Consider the following 20,106-nt stretch of genomic DNA (forward strand, 5'->3'; position numbering starts at 1 on the left):
TGCAACAAACACTGTGTACCATAAAGTGCAAATACTTGAGTAAAATAAGGAAAAGGCACTTGCCTAAACAACACAAAAATAAATCCTTCATGTTAATTTTTTATTCCTTAATTTGTGTTTGGCATCAAGCATAGCAACAATGAGGCAGGCACCTGTAACTACGGAATTATTGAAGTTTTCGTCTCACTGACTCAAATAAAACAAAAGTGCATTTTGTGTTCAGTTCTCAACTGTATGGAACTTTATTACACTCTGACTCTACATAATCCCAAACTACACAGGGCTCTGGTTCACAGCCAGGAAAGTCAGCATTTCTACATGTGTTGGAGACAGGCTTGCTCTCTTTTGAGAGCAGATGTTCTGCTGCGGAGAAAATCCGCTCCGATGGGGTGGAGGCTCTGAAAAATAACGCTAGAAAACATTAGCGCGAAATCACTTCTTATTAAAACACATCACTGTTATAACGTTACAGAAAACATGAAATGTGTGTGCTAAAGGCAGCTAATGAATCAAATCGTCACCGCTAATGTTAACATTGACAGCTATGAGTAAATAGCAAGTTAGCCCTCTATGCTAATATTATTAGCTTACCGAGATGATGGTCAATCTTCATCTTTGGCACAAGCCACGACGTGCTTCCATTTCGGGTGCTCATGCATCGCAGTTGTGCTGCCGTGGAAGGCAGGTTCTGTCCTGCAGATACTGCATTGAACTTTTCTCTGACGTTTTCTTGTACTGCTCCCACACTTTTGAGCTCCGCTGCTGCCGGGTAGCCATGACACCTGTCTGGTGTCGTCGCAGCTGACACGACTGCGCATGTGTGTTAAATACAGAAAGGCAGACGCGGCAGTGGAAGGTCCCACAGCAGTTTTGAGACAAAGATTAAAAAAAAAAAAAAAAAGACTAGTCGACTATTAAATTAGTCCAAAAAGGTTCATTGGTCTTCTAAGTTATAATCCAAAACAAAGGTTCACCTCCCTGGTCTTTGGAAATGAACCTTTGTTTTGTATTAAATTAGTCGTCGATTATTTTAATAGTCGAAATAATGGTGATTAATCGACTAATCGTGGCAGCCCTAATGGGGTGAAAAGTGACCAATGGAGCCTGCTAATCATCTGGATGTAGGATTCCCGTCATGGCAAAGGGAGAAAAATAGCAAAATGTGACAGGTACAGTGTATTGAAATTTCCAGGCAGAGTAGTTTGAGTGAATTAATGACTACACAGGTTGGGTGAAAAGAGCTTATGCCCAATTAGTTGAGTTCAACCCTTATGAGTCCACCCCCACTCCCTGTGTGTTCCCCTGCATGAAAATCTGAAAGGTTCCTAAAACTGATGAATGAATACACAGCAACATATATTTTGGTATAACCATTGAACCGTTTTATTTCACCCAAACACATGTAACAAAGTTACTGTTCAAGACTTCAAAGTTATTGTTCAAGACTTGACATGGTACCCATAGTTTTGACAGCATCATGTCCACTTTCTGTTCATTTAAATTTCCCTCTGTTTACATTTCAGCCCACGGATCCTCACAACCACTTATACAGTTGGGCTGTAGATGTGTGCACAGGCCCTGAGAAGTTGTGTCGGCGAGATGTTTCCAGCCAGGTAATCTTCCCACATAGGGAAGACAAGCGCCTGCACCTGACGGCACTTCTTCATTTGGTGTCGCTTTAGTTTTCTTTCTGACACCAGCCGAACTTCATTGGCCACCAAGCGTGCCTCCTGGTGGAGAAGGGTCACTAGGAGGTAAAATGGGACTTGGCCTCTCCGAGCTCGGAAATTCAGGCGATGGTGCCATCCTTCAACGTCGTCGTTGGTTCGAATGCTCTGCATAAACACGCTCCATGCGGATGGTGCCCAGACGTCATTATTAATCCAGGTGTCACTTACATAGGCCGTAAGTTCCACAAGGGCAACATTTCTTCTGGCTTTTTCCTCCAGCTTGGCAAATGCGGCTGGGATGTGTTCCTGTGGCAGGAAGGGAAGGGCCATCAGTCGGCGACAAAACGTGTAGACAGATTCACTCAGCAGATATTGTTGCTGCAGGCCAAGCTCCTGCACCTTGCGCCATATGGACTGGGTCCAGTGGAAAGTGCAGCCCATCAGCTTTACTGTGGGAAGCACAATGGCCATCGCTCTCCACACGGACATCTCAAAGTCCAGGACCATCTCTTGGACTGCAGGTTGTCCTGGTAGGCAGTTCAGCACAGCACACAACACAGCACAGTAGTCTTTTTTGTGTTTACCTGACATAAGGCAGAACACCAATGGCACTTGGTTCGTGTCACCATCCTGCTTTGCAAAAGCATGAATGCTCCACAGTTGTGTGAACGGAGCTTTCACCACCTTGAAAGTCGTGTCCACATACCACCTCTTAGCTGCAACAAGAAGCTCCAGCATAGCATCAGTGGCAAGGATTAGATGTCTCCTTCCTTCCACTGTGACGTCCTCCCTCATGAAACCCTCTGGAACATGCCCATAGTCAATCTCGAAAGTCAGGTCCTTGGGTTCCGGAGGGCACATTTTCTGCATCTGCCCGTTAGCCATGCCTGCCAAGTTGACTGGCTTCGGCAGGGTAGGACACCGGCCATCATTCAGTTCTTCCAGCACAGCATCAGTGGCAAGGATTAGTTCTCTCCTTCCTGCCACTGTGACGTCCTCCCTCAAGAAACCCTCTGGAACATGCCCATATTCAATCTTTAAAGTCAGGTCCTTGGGTTCCGGAGGGCGCATTTTCTGCATCTGCCCGTTAGCCATGCGTGCAAAGTTGACTGGCTTCGGCAGGGTAGGGCACGGGCCATCATTCAGTTCTTCCAGCACAGCATCAGTGGCAAGGATTAGTTCTCTCCTTCCTGCCACTGTGACGTCCTCCCTCAAGAAACCCTCTGGAACATGCCCATAGTCAATCTCGAAAGACAGGTCCTCGGGTTTCAGAGGGCGCATCTTCTGCCTCTGCCTCTGCCTGTTAGCCATGCGTGCCAAGTTGACTGGCGTTAGCATGGTAGGGCACGGGCCATTATTCAGTTCTTCCAACAGAACTTCCTTCACTACAGCACCGGCTGGCCTGAATATATCCTGCACAGCCTTCTGCCTCACATTAGCTCTCACTTGTGCTGCAGTCTTGAGTCCAGGCACAGCTCCATGCACGTGTGCATGTGGGCCTTCAGCAAAAGTGTCTCCCCGTTGCACTACAGTGGCTCTACATACCACAGTCTTGTTCCTGACGCAGCAACGCCAGTCAGTCGCTGTGCCCCGAGCACGCTTGACGGTGTACTGGTAGCCACGGTTGTCCACCAGTTTTCTTTTTCCCCTTTGACTGGAGCTGTCTATTATGCAGTACTCCACTTCTTCCACTTCTTCTCTGTCCTCCAGTACTGCTGGGACCTCAGGATCCCTGATGGATGACTCCTCAATAATGGCTGAGACTTGAAAGCTTTGCATTGGTTCCACATTGCTGCCTTCTTCCACAATCTCTTCACTGTGGTCAGTTGCATTCCCATGGCCGCCATCAGTTAAAGATGGAGAGTGCATTCCGGGTAGCACTTGCTGCACAGGCGAGTGTGGAGCCACAAGATCACATGTGCTGCTGGCGTTGCTGGTCATTCTGGTGCTCTCAGCTGCAGGTTGATAAGCACCCCTTTCAGGACTGCACCGGTAGCAGTGCCAGTCTGTGTCTTGCTCTTGACTTACTGCACTCCTGTATGTATCACGGGTGACTCCGGTCTGACAGGTGCGGTGTTGCCATATGTTGCAGGCTCCTCAGCATAATGCTTAATGGCGTGGTTTCACAGGGCGCTGACATGAAATGCACGGATGTGCAGTATGCAGTATGACTCTCTGGAGGGAAACAAGACAAAAGTCACCGATGTGATGGATGTGAAAGTTTTAAAGTGATAGATGGATGAAACAGGACGACACATGCCAAGAAACACTACAAAAACAACACAAAAATAATTTGCTAATTTCAGTAAAACTTACAGTACTTGTGAGGTTTAAACGATAAATGGCAAAACTGTCTGGACACGGATTACAGTCAAGTCGGCTCCAAGCCAAGGCGGCCCCCAATCAACTCGGCCCCGACTCCCGACCACGTGTCTTTTCTCACGCACTCATGCCACACATTGAAAACTGAAAAAAAAATACCAGTACATTTGTCTGGTGCACCGCTGCTGTGGAACCGGGAGGAATCAAACACAAGCCTGTCACATACCTATCAATCAAAAAAGGGAAGGGGCGGGCTAGAATAGCACAACAACCAACGAAAATCAAGCATTGTTGTCACGTGAGTCTGCTAGAGGGTGAGCAGACATCATTCACGCTGCTGTGTGCCGCATTGAAGTGATCATAAATCAATCAGTTCACAAATTCTGATCGAGTTTATTATAAACATCATACATGGAGGACACACAGACATAAACAGAATGAAATTAAGTCATAAACTCTTCAGACATAGAGATTTTTATTGAGAGAATTGGTTTAAGGATATATATTGTACTTGATTGCTATTGATATTATGGTTGCATGATTCTGATCAGCATTGTTATGATATTGTATTGTTATATCTATTATCATAATTAATATTTTTTGTTATATTTAAATCTTATAATTGCTGTTATGACTATTATTGCCATTGTTATCTTTTAATCATCACAGTATTGCTGTTTCCATATTATTTATCTTGTATTTTATTTTGATTCATACTAAGTTTCAACATGATAAATACCATAAACCAGGGGTCGGCAATTAGCGGCCCACGGGCCAAATGTGGCCCGCCGAACCGTCCAATCTGGCCCGCGAGAGAATCCCAACACGCGCGCGCACAAACGCATTAACGCACGCATTACCCCGGGCCGTCGAGCGGACGCACGCACCCCTGTGAGAGTGCGATATCTGTCATTGTGTTGCAATAGACAATCTTCGAGGAATGTGTTGTTTAGTTGTGGTTGCCAGTTCGTCACTGAAAAATAAAGAGGAGTGGCACCTCGTCTGGTGAACAGAGAGCGCAAGTGAGTGCGCTGCACTGAGCTCACTGTGTGTATTTATTCTCCAGTAAGTTTGAGTGTGTGTTTCACAAAGTCAATGTAATGACGCGATTGTCGCTCAACCTTTAGCGGCGGACGGTGAGCGATGATGCGGTGAGCGGCCAGCGGCGAGCATTTCCAGGGAAAAATCCGCGGGCCCGTCGACTTGCATTGCCACTCACTGCCGCCCACCGCCCGCCGCTCCATTGCTCGTCGCTCGAGTTGAAATAATTGAACCTTTCAAGCGAATTTGCGCCAGGACAGCCTATCAGCGTGGAGGTCTTCACAGACATGCTGATGGAGGGCAGCAGAGCTCCGACCACGCAGAACAGTTGGCATGATGCCAAGGCGAGCGGCGTGCGTGATCTCACTTGTTCACCGCTTCTGGTGGAAACACAGCGTCAGCCTGAAGCAGCGCTGGAACCGGCCGTCCAAACGCAGCTCCTGCAGAAGACGGTGGAACTCACCGAGCTCTGAGTGCCTCCGGAGGGCAGCAGGCAGCCAGAAGCGATGCCGGCGCCTCGCTGCAGCCGGAGGTGAATTCCTCATGCCAGATACAGAGCAGCGACGGTGGCAGGCGGAGCATCTCAATCTCTATTTGTAAAAGTACTACTCGTTTTCATAAAAGTGCTGAACAGTAAAAACAGTAATAAAAACCAAAAAAGAACAAAACCCGCACCATCGATCAGTATGCCCGCGCACACACACACACACACAGACAGCCGGATGCACACAGGACTGTGGGACAAACATCAGAAGAATCCTGACCACTGCTGCTGTGCAGGAGACGGTGATGAGGAGGGCTGTGATGTTTCAGCAGGATGTTCTGTGTTGCATATTTGTACCAGCGTGACGCGTCCCGCGAATGAATTCACACACCAGCGACAAGTTTTGCATGTAGCGCGGCGCGGTGTTACTTGTTGCGCAAATAGCAGTCGCCCTGCATCTTGACTGCTAAGGAGAAGGGCTTTTTGCACCCCTCCATAGCTTCCAAAAGCCGCCACAGCCAGTGTTGCATTCAAGTTGACTCGGGGATGCGAGTGCAGCTGACAACGAGCAGGGCACAGTGTGGCAGCTTTTCAAAATGGTACCTACTGTTGGGTGTAGGCTGTGTCAGACAAAGCTGGTTACAACAGCAGTATGGGATCTACGAGAGACCAGCCGCCATGGAAACACCCCAACAAGCTGGAGGAAGAGACGCTGCAGCTAGCATCAATGCTAACGCTAGCTAGCAAGCTAACACAAGCTAGTGAGCTATCACTAGCATTTCACAAGCTAGCACGAGGGAATTTATATACAACAAATTAACGAAATGTGACAAGACACTTAGTGAACATATCATCAAGTAAACAGCTGAAATGGCCCTTTTGTCTGATAACTAGTGGAATGTCTTTGACTTAATGGAATTATGAGGTAGTGTATTTCAAAGGAGACAGAGCCATCTTATGGTCATTTAGCACAACTGCAATAGAAAAAGATAAAGCTGATGTCACTTGCAGAAAAAAAATGTAAACGTTGACAACCCTAGTTTTTAGATTTGAGGTTGACATGTTAATGCATTTAATTTATTTCATAGTTGCAAAATATTTCACTTCATTTTTTTTTTGGCAGACAAACAAGTCACAGTTCTGTGAAACCCTTTTCTTAAAAGATGCAGTTTTTGCTTAAAGCTGCTGTAGGCAGGATTTTGCTAGTCAATGCGAATTTTTCTGTTTTCTTTGGATTAAATGTTAGAGTACCCATTGATAATCCTTTAGGAGTGTAGCATAATTGCACTACCACGAGGGCGCAGCATTTCCATCTGTCTCTGTTCTGAGCTGAAAAGGAATCTCGACAGCTCCAGGTATCTTTGACCAATCAGAAGAGCCCCAAGTCTCAAACCGTGATTGGTCGAGGGGCGTTCGTCGGACGTTCTTGTGGGAGGGGCTTAACTTGCGTAAGGGCGTGATGTCAGAGAAAACAGGACAGGATTGGCTGTGCTGGGTTTCAAATCGCCATCTTACTTAGGTAACCCTAAGCGAGACGGCGAAGATGCGGAATCCTGCCAACAGCACCTTTAAGTTGGGATTTAATGTCATATTTGATACACTGAGTTTTGAGAAGTTTGACAGTCTGTGTTAAAAATTACAGGAGATTTTGATTTTTTTTTTTTTTTTTTGGAAAAACTGACTGTTACTCATTGTGACTGATATTTTCGCAAAAAATAAATGAACATGTGAAGAGTCTGTACTGTTGTTTGCTGTTATACTCAGGCCAGAGCTACTAAAGTATTACTTTTTTCATCACTGCATCTTCAATGTTTTAATTCTCCTTGGTACACAAACTTCAGATTATTTTAAGATTATATTGAATATAAAAATCTGAACTTATCGGTCATCGGTATCGGTCATGAGAAGTAGTTAATTATCGGTTATCGGTATAGAGGGTCTTCACCGACGTCACAACTTGGGCGGTATCCTCGCTGCGCCGCCATATTGGAGATACTCAGTGTAAACAATCATACTGACAGTAGTCGCGATTGTGTTATGGAACAATTTGAGTGCGTTCAGCCATGTCAAAAGCACAAGAAAGCTCGTCAAAACGGACTGTAGAAGCAAAGGAATATCGGGAAGGCCTTGGGTTACAAGAAAAAGCCCGATATTTCGAGAAGCTACAGTTTATTGGTGGTAAAGATCCGTACGAGTTGGTTCCCACCTCCTGGACCCTCAATGGGGACCAGCACTTTCGTTGGGGTTGGGGTTCTAAATAATTGATTAAAACGCAAATATTACCAAGGTGATGGCTACAACAGGGTTTCCCTCAGTGCTTTATAGGCCTGGCGGGCCGCCAGGCTTTACTTTTTTTTTATATTGTAAATATGTTTTTTTATGAGCCAAAACAGCGATACCAAAGACGGTCTCCAGAGCTTTTAATGGCATCTGGTGATACGGTTGCAATGGCGACACCTTATGGTCGATACGTGAACACATAGGGGTCAGAGGTGACGTGTATTTTCATCAGAGAGCCGCAGCTAGTTGATGACGCAGAGCCGGTGCGAGTTAGCATGGATGTTAGCACGTCGCCACAGCAGCCTTCTGTGAGCCGCGATGGTAAACATCGAACTAGCGGATTTAATCCAAAATGGTTCGTGTTCTATCCTCAAAATGATTCAATGTCGAAACGGTGGAACTGCGGTGCTTCCGTTTAATGAACCAGCCACGAAACAACATGCTTCCTTCCATTCATACACATTCTTCTTCTAGTGCTTCACACTGCACTATACATCTAACAGTAACACTGCGCCCTCTGCTGGACTGAAGGAGGTACTGCTGGACTTATGCACTGCTGTAAACTCCATATAAACAACAAATACTTAAAGAACATAAGAATATTATTAACTGTAAGCAATCTAATAATTTTTCTTCAGTTTTTCATTCAAAAAGTAGACGAGGTCAGACAGTCCAGCAGAGACCTCTTCAGCCTCTGAGTGCCCTGTTTTTACACCTTGATCATGTTTGCACTTTATTTTTGTTAATTTATTTTACCTTTAAATAGTTAAACCTTTAAACAGCAAAGGCTTGTTTTAAGATTCATTAGGATTTAACTTAATTGAAAACAATTGATATTTATTTTAATTGTATTTTTTGTTTGTTAAAACTTTATTTAAGATTATGCCTTTTTGTAAGACTGCATTTAAGTAATGTTAATAAATGCTGACAATAACACAAAATTGTCATAATTTATAAATTTCTGTCACCTTTTTTAACTTTTTTTTTTTTACATAAACACGGTGGGCTTCTCTAGCAGTCCAACCACCGGGCTTAGCAAGTTTTCTGGGGGAAACCCTGTACAAATAGTGTGATAGCTGAAATGTTTTTTTTTTTTTTTTTTTTTTTTTTTTTTTTTGTCACATAAAATACTTTAACAATCTAGCACAAACTGTTTTCTTCAGGAGTAATACATCTCTTAAGGCTAGGGACAGAAAAATTCAAGTTTCTGTAGAAGCTAAACGTTTATGAATGATCAAAGCAAAGCAAATCAAAAACATATGAAGTCATTAATGAGCTTAAACTGTTGCCCTCTGTTTCACTTACCTGACGAGAAATGTGCTGAACAAATTCGGATGTTGTCCAGATTTTTCCCTCGTAGATCTTGGTTAAGCTTTGCTAACCACAAGCGCCTCCGTTCCTCTGATAGTTTTTGGCATTCCTCACCCTGGTTTTTTTATAACTTTTGGAAGTCTATTCATTCATTCACTCATTCATTCATTATATACCGCTTATCCCTTTCGGGCTGGAGCCGATCCCAGCTGCTGTGGTCAAAGGCGGGGTATGCTCTGGACAGGTCGCCAGTCTGTCCGACGTCTTTATAATTCCAAATGTTTTTCTCGGTCTGACCTATTGGTACAACCAATGACACGGCAATAATTTACCATTTTTCTTGATAACGCTCTGGATCTTCCTTAGGATTCGTGCTTTGTTGTGATGGCGACTTCCGGGTCGATGACGTGCCTGATGACGCATCGGGAAAACCCTCTATTGGTTAAAATTTTCCATATTGTGCATCCCTAACAATATCGCAATAATGATGATCAGAATCATACAACCATAATATCGATAACAATCAAGTACAATATACATCCTTAAACCAATTCTCTCAATAAAAATCTCTAATTTGTCTGAAGAGTTTGTCTTCATTTCTTTCTGTTTATGTCTGTGTCCTCCATGTATGATTTTTACAATAAACTCTATCAGAAGTTGATAACCGATCGATTTATGATCACTTCGAAGCGGCACACAGCAGCGTGAATGGGATGTCTACGTATAGAGTATTTGCAGTCACGTGACCCGGGAGTTGGCAACTGGAGGACCGCCGCCATATTGGAGTGAAAACAAACAGGGATACGCGGTTTCATTACATACAGTAGTGCGTGCTCGTGTTATTCAACGTTGAAAATGCCGACTGATAAGGAGAGTAGGGATATTGTTGTGTTGTCGGATCAAGAGGACAATCTTGACGTAACACACAAGGACCGATACCGGAAGAAAATACGGATTTAAGGTTGCAGCATGACCCGTACTTAATGCACGGCTGACACTCAAGAACCCCGCGATCTGGAGTACGCGGATATTTACTGTTATCTAATCGACAGTTCTTCGGCGTACACAAAAGCAGCGATGAAGGCATACAGGAGCCTGGATTCATACAAGTATTTTGTTTCCGTCTTTGTGGGAGCACTGAGACAACATGGACAACTTTCTTGTCAAGTCTAAGGTGCGTAGATCTGCTAACTTATATGTCAATGTTGAACAAAATGGACTTGTTCATCACGGAAGTCATTTAACCCGGACCCCGTACCGGGTCCGGGTTAAACGAGCGTTTGTTTGACAACAACTTTAAAATCCAGATGCAACAATTCGACACGCCCCCCCTCACCTGCAGCTCCAGGCACAAAACGCTACACAACGTAAGATCTATTTGCTCCACCACAACATATTGAATATCATATGAAACTAGAAAATCTACACTTTACGATGACACCAGGCAGAATATTCTCTGAGCTGGCCAGTGCCCGTCAGCGGCAAAACAAACTGAAAACCGATCTTCACATTTTACAGCAAACACCTCAGATCACGTTTCTCACACTTCTTCACCAAATGTCAAAGCTATTCACACCAAACACAACATATTTTATGTCCTTACCGTTTTGTCGTCATTTTCCATCTATTCACGCTCTCCTCTGACCAAAATTAGCCGCATAATCCTCTAGAATAGTGAAAGAGCGTCATACGCCTGAATGTTTGTTTTCACTCCAACGTGGCAGCGACTACCAGACGTGCACTGTGAGGCCGGGTGTGTGACGTCAGCTGCAAATACTATATGACGTCTGCTCACCCTCCAGCAGACTCACATGACAACAATGCTTGTTTTCGTTGGTTGTTGCGCTATTTTAGCCCACTCCTTCCCTTTTTGATTGACAGGCTTGTGTGTGATTCGTCCCGGTTCCACAGCGGCGGCACACCAGACAAATTACCGTAATTTTTTTTCAGTTACTCGGACCGAGTTGGTCGGGGGCCGAGTTGATCGGGAGTCGGGCTGAGTTGATGGGCTGGGGTCGAGTTGGTTGGCGATTTACTTGGCTTGGGGCCGGCGAGGTCAGGGATGACTTGGATTGGGGCTGTGGCGACTATAAACCCTGGAGGATCGTTACATTTATTTTAAACCTGGCAGACAGAACTGCAGCTGCAGCCTTTCTGTGTCTTCCAGCTTTAAAATAAATGTAACGATCCTCCAGGAGTGGATGTGAAGGTTTTACAGTGACGGATGGATGAAACAGGACAGGATACATTTAAAACTGAAACAGTAATATATATATATATATATATATATATATATATATATATATATATATATATATATATATATATATATATAAACTGTCTGGATACAATATTACTTTATCTGGGGGAAGTTTCCAATATAATGTGTTTCAAACGTGTTTTCCGAGCAACACTTGAACGCATCATTACTCTGAACGATTTACTGAAATGTCTGTATTATAAACGTGAACCGTAAAATCTGCACAAACGCGTGTTTGCTCAGATTGGGTGTAAATAAATCACTTCCTCAGTTTGCAAACAGCTCAAACACCGTTTCCTCTGTTTCTGATACAGATGCTGTTTAATACTGAAGGTTTCTGTTTCTTCACTGTGAACAAGAACTGCAGCTGCAGCCTCGTTTCTGTCTGCCAGCTTTAAAATAAATGTAACGATCCTCCAGGAGTCACATTCATGTGTTCATTCTCACGTTTCAATACCTGTTCTCTGGAACCTGACTTGAGATTTCCACTTGATTTCCAGACGTCTTCTCTGTCGATAAATCTCCTCCTCCAATTGGACGATAGTTTGTTGAAACACGGTGAATATTTCTCAAGCAGCAGCAGTTAGTCGCTGGTTGATAAACTCTCTCAAAGCCTGAACTGAACTCATTGTTGCTGCAGGAGATGAAAGAAACAAAGCAACACATCCGCCACGACTTCTTCTTCTCTCACTAACTTGGAGGATCACAAACAACGTTCACCTTCACACTGACTCCTGCTGGACACAGAGGGAACTGCAGATTATCAGCTGTCCTGAAATCATTGGAGTTCTTTATGATGAGCAAGTCATTCTTGTTCTCTTGTTCTCTGTCGATTTATAATCATGATCTGTCTGAAATCATCAAGCAATTAAAATGAAAGACAAAGCCTGGAATTTCTCATTGGTTGTACTGATGCTTGGAATAATTTTGGGACTCATCACCACTTGATTACAGAGTTTAAAATTGATGTAGAATGTGAAGCTTATCCCCCCCCCCCCCCCCCCCCCCCCCCACCCCCCCCCCCCCCAACAAAAAAAAAGTTGTTCTTATTGCTATGCTTGCACTCGACGAGCGCCAGCGTGCGTCTCTGCCAGGTTGAGCCTGTGGAGCCACAGTGGCACAAAGGCTGAAAAGATAAGTGAGAGGCCGCCGGTGCAGAATACAATATGGCAGTGTTACGAGAGCCTGCCAGTAGCTGATCCGTATACAAAACACGATCCATAACAGACATGTGCAGAAGCGGACATATTTTACAACACCCTGTGGCTCCACAGGCTCAAACTGGCAGAGCTGCATGCTGTGGAGCTGGGCGAGTGCAAGCATAGCCATAAGAAAAATAATTTTACATCCATGAAACAAACATCAAAAAAATTACAAGACAACAAAGAGGCCTCCCTTACGACCCACCATTGAATTTGGAAAGTTTTTCCAGCTTCAACCCTCTTTCCCAAAAGAACTTCCCCCAAAAAATGAAAAAAAAAAGCATCCTCCCATTCCTCCCAACCCATGACCAATATACAGTAGCTTCACCCAACATTATAAACTACACATCATATTTCATCAAATTCTCAAATCCAACTTATTCTGAAACTGATACAATCAAAATCAACTTTCATATCTGACGGTGAAAAGAGCTGCTGTGTGTTGAATGTGTGGTGAAGCAGGAAACTAATTTTAATGAGAAAATCAGAGACACAAAACTTTCCAGATCATTCAGTTTGTTTTCTTTCTTTATTTCTCTTTTTGGAGGGGGCGTAAGGTAGAGCTTTGCATTTTTCATCGGTTTTAAACTCAATAATCAAGTGGTGACGGTCCCAAAAAATATACCAAGCATCTGAAAAATGTACAACCGTTGATATATTACAAGGATTTGTCAATCATTTTAAATACTTGCTGATGTCTGACAGACAATAATTAATAAATCGACAGTTGTTGAAAAAAAGAGAGAAAAAGAATACCTTGTTCAATTCATAAAGAGCTCCAATGATTTCAGGAACAGCTGATAACCTGCAGTTCCCCCTGTGTCCAGCAGGAGTCAGTGTGAAGCTGAACGTTGTTTGTGATCCTCCAAGTTAGTGAGAGAAGAAGAAGTCATGGCGGCTGTGTTGCTGTGTCTCTCAGAGGAAATCTTTCATCTCCTGCAGCAACAATGAGTTCAGTTCAGGCTTTGAGAGAGTTTATCAACCAGCGACTAACTGCTGCTGCTGGAGAAATATTCACCGTGTTTCAACAAACTATCGTCCAGTTCGAGGAGGAGATTTATCGACAGAGAAAACTTCTGGAAATCAAGTGGAAACATCAAGTCAGGTTACACAGAGCAGGTATTGAAACGTGAGAATGAACACATGAATGTGGCTCCTGGAGGATCGTTACATTTATTTTAAAGCTGGCAGACAGAAACGAGGCTGCAGCTGCAGTTCTTGTTCACAGTGAAGAAACAGAAACCTTCAGTATTAAACAGCATCTGGATCAGAAACAGAGGAAACGGTGTTTGAGCTGTTTGCAAACTGAAGAAGTGATTTATTTGCACTCAATCTGAACTAACACGCGTTTGTGCAGATTTTACGGTTCACGTTTATCATACAGACATTTCAGTAAATCGTTTAGAGTAATGATGCGTTCTTGTGTTGCTCGGAAAATACGTTTCAAACACATTATATTGGAAACTTCCCACAAAGGTTTCAGAGCTCAGAGAAAGTAATATTGTGTATAGACAATTTTCCCATTTATCCTTTAAACCCCACAGGTATTGTCAGTTTTATTGACTAACTTGGTGACTAACTTGTTGTTTTTTTACTGTTTTTTTTATTTCAGTGTATCCTGTCCTGTTTCATCCATCCATCACTGTAAAACCTTCACATCCATCACATCAGTGACTTTTGTCTTGTTTCCCTCCAGAGAGTCCACAGCAACACATTGGTAACCAGAAGACGAGCTCCAGTCTGGAGCAGGAGGAACATGAAGCTCCACACATTAAAGAGGAGGAGGATGTTGTTGAGGTGACTGTTACTGATGGTGAAGGAGACGATTCCCACCACTCTGTGAGAGACTTGACCACCCAGAGACTAACTGCTGCTGCTGAGGAGATATTCACCCTGTTTCAACAAACTGTGGTTCAGTACGAGGAGGAGATTGGTCGTCAACGCAGAATGCTGGAAATCAACTGGAACCCTCAAATCAAGTTACACAGAACAGGTATGGAAACGTGTGAATGAACACATGAATGTGACTGCTGAAGGTTCTGCATCATTATGGCACTGTGAGCAGATGTGGTTGATTCAACTATGACTACTTTTCCCCTCACTGGTCTGCCCAGTAAAGTTGTGGAGGATGATGTTGTTTGAAGAGGCATTTCCTGACAACATTTAAAAGCAGGATGTCTCATTGTCATTCCACCTCAGATGTTAATCCAAATAAGTAATCAATCGGCAGCTAAAAATGATCATTAAATAACAATGAGACTGAACTGTGTTTTTGATTTTTGAATGAAAGTTTTCAGTTTGACTGCTGGAGTAACAGTTTTTTTTTAAGGTGGAACTGTAGAGATAATGTTGCTCATCATTTATCTACTGCTTTTGTTTCCTTGCAGAGCTCCAACAGGACCATGACTGCAGAGAGGAGCAGCTCTTTAAACAGGAAAAAAACTGGTGTCTCGAACAGGACGAACCAGAACCTCCACAGATCAAAGAAGAAGAACCAGGACTTCATCAGTTTAAGGAGGAGCAGGAGGAACCAGAATCTTCACAGATTGAGGAACACGAGGAACTCAGTTCCAGCCAGAAGGGAGAACCATTTATTCTGAAGGTTGAAAGTGAAACCTTTAAGGTTCCTTCTGTTGAGGATCAAAGTGACCTGAGTGAACCAGGAGTACCAGAGACTGAGCAGTTCCTCTCTCAGGACTCTGAAGTCCACCATGTGAAAAGACACATTGACTCAGAATCAACTCGAAAAGCAAAGCTGAAAAAACTCATTGTTTTTCACAGAAACAGTGTGAAGAACTTTCATGTTTCAGAGAAGCAGGCTGAATGTGAAAAGCTTCTTTGTGAAGAAACGTGTGAGAAAACCGACCATAAAAAACATCAATTGTGTCAGAAAGCCAAAAAGGTCACTGATAAGACGATTTGTGAAACATGTGGCAAAAGTTTCAGTCAACCGAGTAGTTTGTTGGTCCATATGAGAAGTCACACTGGTGAGAAGCCATATCTTTGTGAAATATGTCGCAAAAGTTTCCGTCGACAGAGTCATTTGAAGGCCCACAAGATAACTCACACAGGTGAGAAGCCTCATTCTTGTGAAACATGTGGCAGAAGTTTCAGTCGACAGAGTTATTTGTTGGACCACATGAGAACTCACACAGGTGAGAAGCCATATTGTTGTGAAACATGTGGGAAAAGATTCTTTTGTTGTAATTCATTGCTGCACCACCGGAATACTCATAAATGGATGAAATCATGAAAGACTGTGAGAGATGCCATTCAGGTAGTCCAGCTTGAACCCAAAATCACAAGAAATCTTCCATTTTGAAGGAAACGTCATGGTTCAGACACTGTTTCGACTGTTCTTCAGGAAAATTTCAGTTTGTGGTCTGTCACAATAAATGTGAGCTTTCAGGACTTCTGGCTATGGCACACTTTGGGCCCCATTTTATTTATTCTTTATATAAATGATGTATGTAAAGTGTCAGATGTTCATAAGTTAGTTTTATTTGCAGATGATACAACTGTTTTTTGTACTGGAAATGATCTCCAGGCATTAGAGCAGGAAATGAATACAGAATTGAACAAAATTAAATTGTGGCTAGATAGAAGCAAATTGTTATTAAACTTGGAGAAATCCAAGTTAATGGTGTTTGGAAACATTGGAACAAATGATGTTGAAATTAAGTTGGATGATAAAATTATTGAAAGTACATGACGTAAAATTTTTAGGAGAATTAATAGATGATAAAATTAATTGGAAATCACATATAAACCATGTTCAGAGAAAAGTTTCACAAAGTATTTCAGTAATAAATATGGCAAAACATGACAACTAAAAATTCAGTACGTATACTGTATTGTTCATTAGTTTTACCATGTTTTACTTACTGTGCAGAAGTATGGGGAAATAACTATAAAATAGCATTACACCCTCTTGTCATGTTACAGAAGAAAACAATAAGAATAATACATGGTGTCGGTTACAGAGAACATACAAGCATACTTTTTGCAAACTAAATTGCAAAAATTACAAAAAACTTTTATTTTCTAAAAGAGTCGGAGTAGGGTATAATTTACGACATACACATAATTTCAAAGTTAGATGGGCAAATAATAAATGGATAAGATTTTGTCCTTCAGTTCAAGGGATGAAATTGTGGAACAAACTGGGAAGACACCTCAAGGAATCTCCAAATATGAAATTATTTAAAAAGCAGCTTAAAGAAATGACTTTTGAAAAATACATTGAAGGTGCTGTTGGCAGGATTCGGCATCTCCGCAAGATGTCTTGCTTAGGTTTACCTAAGCAAGATGGCGATTTGACCCATCTAAGATGGTGATTTGAAACCCAGCACAGCCAATCCTGTCCTGTTTTCTCTGACATTACGACCTTATGCAAGTTCAGCCCCTCCCACAAGAACGTGTGACGAACGCCCCTCGACCAGTCACGGTTAGAGCCTTAGGAGCTCTTCTGATTGGTCAAAGATACCTGGAGCTGTCGAGATTCCTTTTCAGCTCAGAACAGAGACAGATGGAAACGCTGCGCCCTCGCGGTAGTGCAATTATGCTACACTCCTAAAGGATTATCAATGGATACTCTAACATTTAATCGAAAGAAAACACAGAAAAATTAGCACTGACTAGCAAAATCCTGCCTACAGCACCTTTAAGGAGAATGATTTTTGTTTATATAGAAAAAGTCAGAGTCAGAGTCAGAGTCAGCTTTATTGTCAATTTCTTCACATGTACTTGACATACAAAGGAATCGAAATTACGTTTCTCACTATCCCTATGCGTTTAACATGGACACCAGTAAAAAGTGCAAGTGCACAACAAGACAAATCCTAAGTTAATAAATAAATAAATAAAATGCAGTAGCTAAAATTCAAATATAAATGTAAATATAACAGTAGCAGCAGATGTGTGCAATTTGCATATTTGTGCAGAGTCTCAGCTTGGAAGGGGGGAGGGAGAGTCAATATTCCTAGACTCCTCCTGCCAGCCTGATGTTCCTTCTGGCTGGGGCTGAGAGTCGGGAGGGAAGAGAGTTCAACAGCCTCACAGCCTGGTGGATGAAGCTATTTGTGAGTCTGGTGGTACGGGATCGGAGACTCCTGTACCTCCTTCCAGAGGGCAGGAGGGTGAACAGGCTGTGTGCAGGGTGATTTGCATCACTGACGATTGTGATGGCTTTGCGGGTGAGGCGGGTGGTGTATAAGTCTTGCAGGGAGGAGAGTGGTGCACCAATTATCCTCTCAGCTGTTCTCACAATGCGTTGTAGGGCCTTCCTGTTGTAGTCAGTACAGCTCCCGCCCCACACGGTGATGCAGCTGGTAAGGATGCTCTCAATCGTTCCTCTATAGAACGTGATCATGATGGGTGGTGGTACGCTTACCCGCTTCAGTTTGCGCAGGAAGTAGAGGCGCTGCTGTGCTTTCTTGGCCAGTGCTGTTGTGTTGGTGGTCCAGGAGAGGTCGTCACTGATGTACACACCCAGGAACTTGGTGCTGCTCACCCTTTCCACTGCAACACCGTTGATGGTCAGTGGGGGGTATTGGGTGTGGCTTCTCCGGAAGCTGACGACAATCTCCTTGGTCTTGCTGACGTTTAGCAGGAGGTTGTTGTCTGTGCACCATCTGGTCAGTAACTCCACCTCTTTCCTGTAGTGGGTCTCATCGCTGTTGGTGATGAGGCCCACCAGTGTTGTGTCATCCGCAAACTTGACAAGATGGTTGGAGCTGTGGATTGATATGCAGTCATGTGTCAGCAAGGTGAAGAGGAGGGGACTGAGCACACAGCCTTGTGGGGCCCCTGTGCTCAGGGTGATGCTGCTTGAGATGTTGTTGCCGACACGCACCACTTGAGGCCTCTGGCTGAGGAAATCCAGCAGCCAGTTGCAGAGGGAGGTGCTGAGGCCCAGTTTGTCCAGTTTGCAGATGAGTTGTTGTGGTATTATGGTGTTGAACGCTGAGCTAAAATCTATGAACAGCATTCTCACATATGAGTCCTTCTTTTCCAGGTGGGTGAGCGCTGGGTGGAGGGCAGAGCAAATTGCATCGTCTGTGGATCGTTTTGCTCTGTATGCGAACTGGTACGGGTCCAGGCTGGGGGGCAGGGTGGATTTGATGTGTGACAAGACTAGTCGTTCAAAGCACTTCATGATAATGGATGTCAGTGCCACAGGACGGTAGTCGTTGAAGCAGGATGGAGATGATTTCTTGGGCACAGGTATGATGGTGGTAGCTTTGAAGCCTGATGGCACAATAGCTTGCCTCAGGGAGGTGTTAAAGATGTCTGTGAAGACATCTTTCAGCTCCTCTGCACAGTCTTTCAGCACACTGCCAGGAATGTTGTCTGGACCCGCTGCTTTCCGGGTGTTGATTGCGGACAGTGTCCTCTTCACGCTGGCGGCAGACAGGCACAGAGGCTGGTCGTGCGAAGGTGGTGGTGTTTTCTGTGGGCGAGTGGTGTTTTGTTCCTCAAAGCGTGCAAAAAAACTGTTCAGGTTATTGAGCAGAGTGATGTCGCTCTCACAGCTTCGTGGTGCAGGTTTGTAATCTGTGATGGCTTGAATGCCCTGCCATAGGCTCTGTGCATTCTTGCTGTCCTTGAAGTAGGAGGTTATCTTGTTTGTATGATCTTGTTTTGCTTTTCTGATGCCACGGGACAGGTTGGCTCTCGCTGTTCTCAGAGCTGATTCATCCCCAGCTTTGAAGGCTATATCTCTGGCCTTCAGCAGCCTGTGGACGTCTCCTGTTAGCCATGGTTTCCGGTTAGCTCGAATGGTGATATTCTTGATATGGGTCACGTCATCGATGCATTTGGTGATGTAGGAGGTCACAGTGTCTGTGTACTCTTCAACATCAATGAGGTTATTGCAGGTAGCCGCTTCCTTGAACATTTCCCAGTCTGTTGTTCCAAAGCAGTCCTGTAGAGCAGAAGTTGCCCCCTGTGGCCACACCCTTACTTCTTTCAGAGCAGGTTTGATGACCTTCACTCTCTGTCTGTATGCAGGCAATAGCATAATGGTAAGGTGATCAGAGGCGCCGATGTGGGGGAGGGGGGTGGCTTTGTATGCTCCTTTGTGCTGCGTATAAACAAAGTCCAAAATGCTGTCCCCCCTCGTCGGAAAATGGATGTGTTGATGGAACTTAGGAAGAACAGTTTTGAGATCAGCATGGTTGAAGTCTCCAGCAAGGATGATGAAGCCGTCTGGTTGTGCTGTTTGCTGTTCACTGATAGCCTGGTACAGTTCAGTCAGTGCCGCACTTCTGTTGCTGTTGTTCGTTGGGGGAATATAAGTAGCGACCAGCAGGATCGAACTCATCTCCCTCGGCAGGTAAAAAGGGCGACACTTCACGATCATGAACTCCGCCAGAGGTGAGCAGTGTTTGTATACGACAGTGGCATCCTGGCACCACGCTTCGCGGATGTAAACACAGACGCCGCCACCACGTATCTTCCCTCCTTCTACGAGAGCCCTGTCGGATCTGTAGCATGTTAGCTGTTCCAATTGTATCGCCGAATCCGGGATGTTGT

General features: G+C 44.0%; 1 protein-coding gene across 3 annotated transcripts; it reads right to left on the reverse strand.

Moving 5' to 3' along the window:
- Window positions 1-1,385: 1,385 nt before the first annotated feature.
- On the reverse strand, window positions 1,386-12,302 carry LOC115408246 (uncharacterized). Of its 3 annotated transcripts, none has more exons than XM_030118890.1 (3): window positions 11,826-12,302; window positions 2,255-3,845; window positions 1,386-1,976 (listed from the first exon to the last, which is right to left on the reverse strand). In XM_030118890.1, exons 2-3 carry the CDS (start codon window positions 3,609-3,611, stop codon window positions 1,891-1,893), a joined length of 1,443 nt encoding a protein of 480 aa, XP_029974750.1. In that variant the 5' UTR covers window positions 3,612-3,845; window positions 11,826-12,302; the 3' UTR covers window positions 1,386-1,890. The 3 variants fall into 3 exon arrangements, with proteins under 3 accessions (XP_029974750.1, XP_029974749.1, XP_029974748.1); XM_030118889.1 differs by having other exon boundaries at window positions 2,070-3,845; XM_030118888.1 differs by having other exon boundaries at window positions 1,386-3,845.
- Window positions 12,303-20,106: the final 7,804 nt, after the last annotated feature.

This window comes from Salarias fasciatus, chromosome 20, assembly GCF_902148845.1.
Source record: "Salarias fasciatus chromosome 20, fSalaFa1.1, whole genome shotgun sequence".
Taxonomy (NCBI): Eukaryota; Metazoa; Chordata; class Actinopteri; order Blenniiformes; family Blenniidae; genus Salarias; species Salarias fasciatus.

What these genes read in the sequence shown, in the direction of transcription:
- LOC115408246 (XM_030118888.1), bottom strand. Translation starts at nt 3,611, where the DNA reads ATGACCAGCAACGCCAGCAGCACATGTGATCTTGTGGCTCCACACTCG.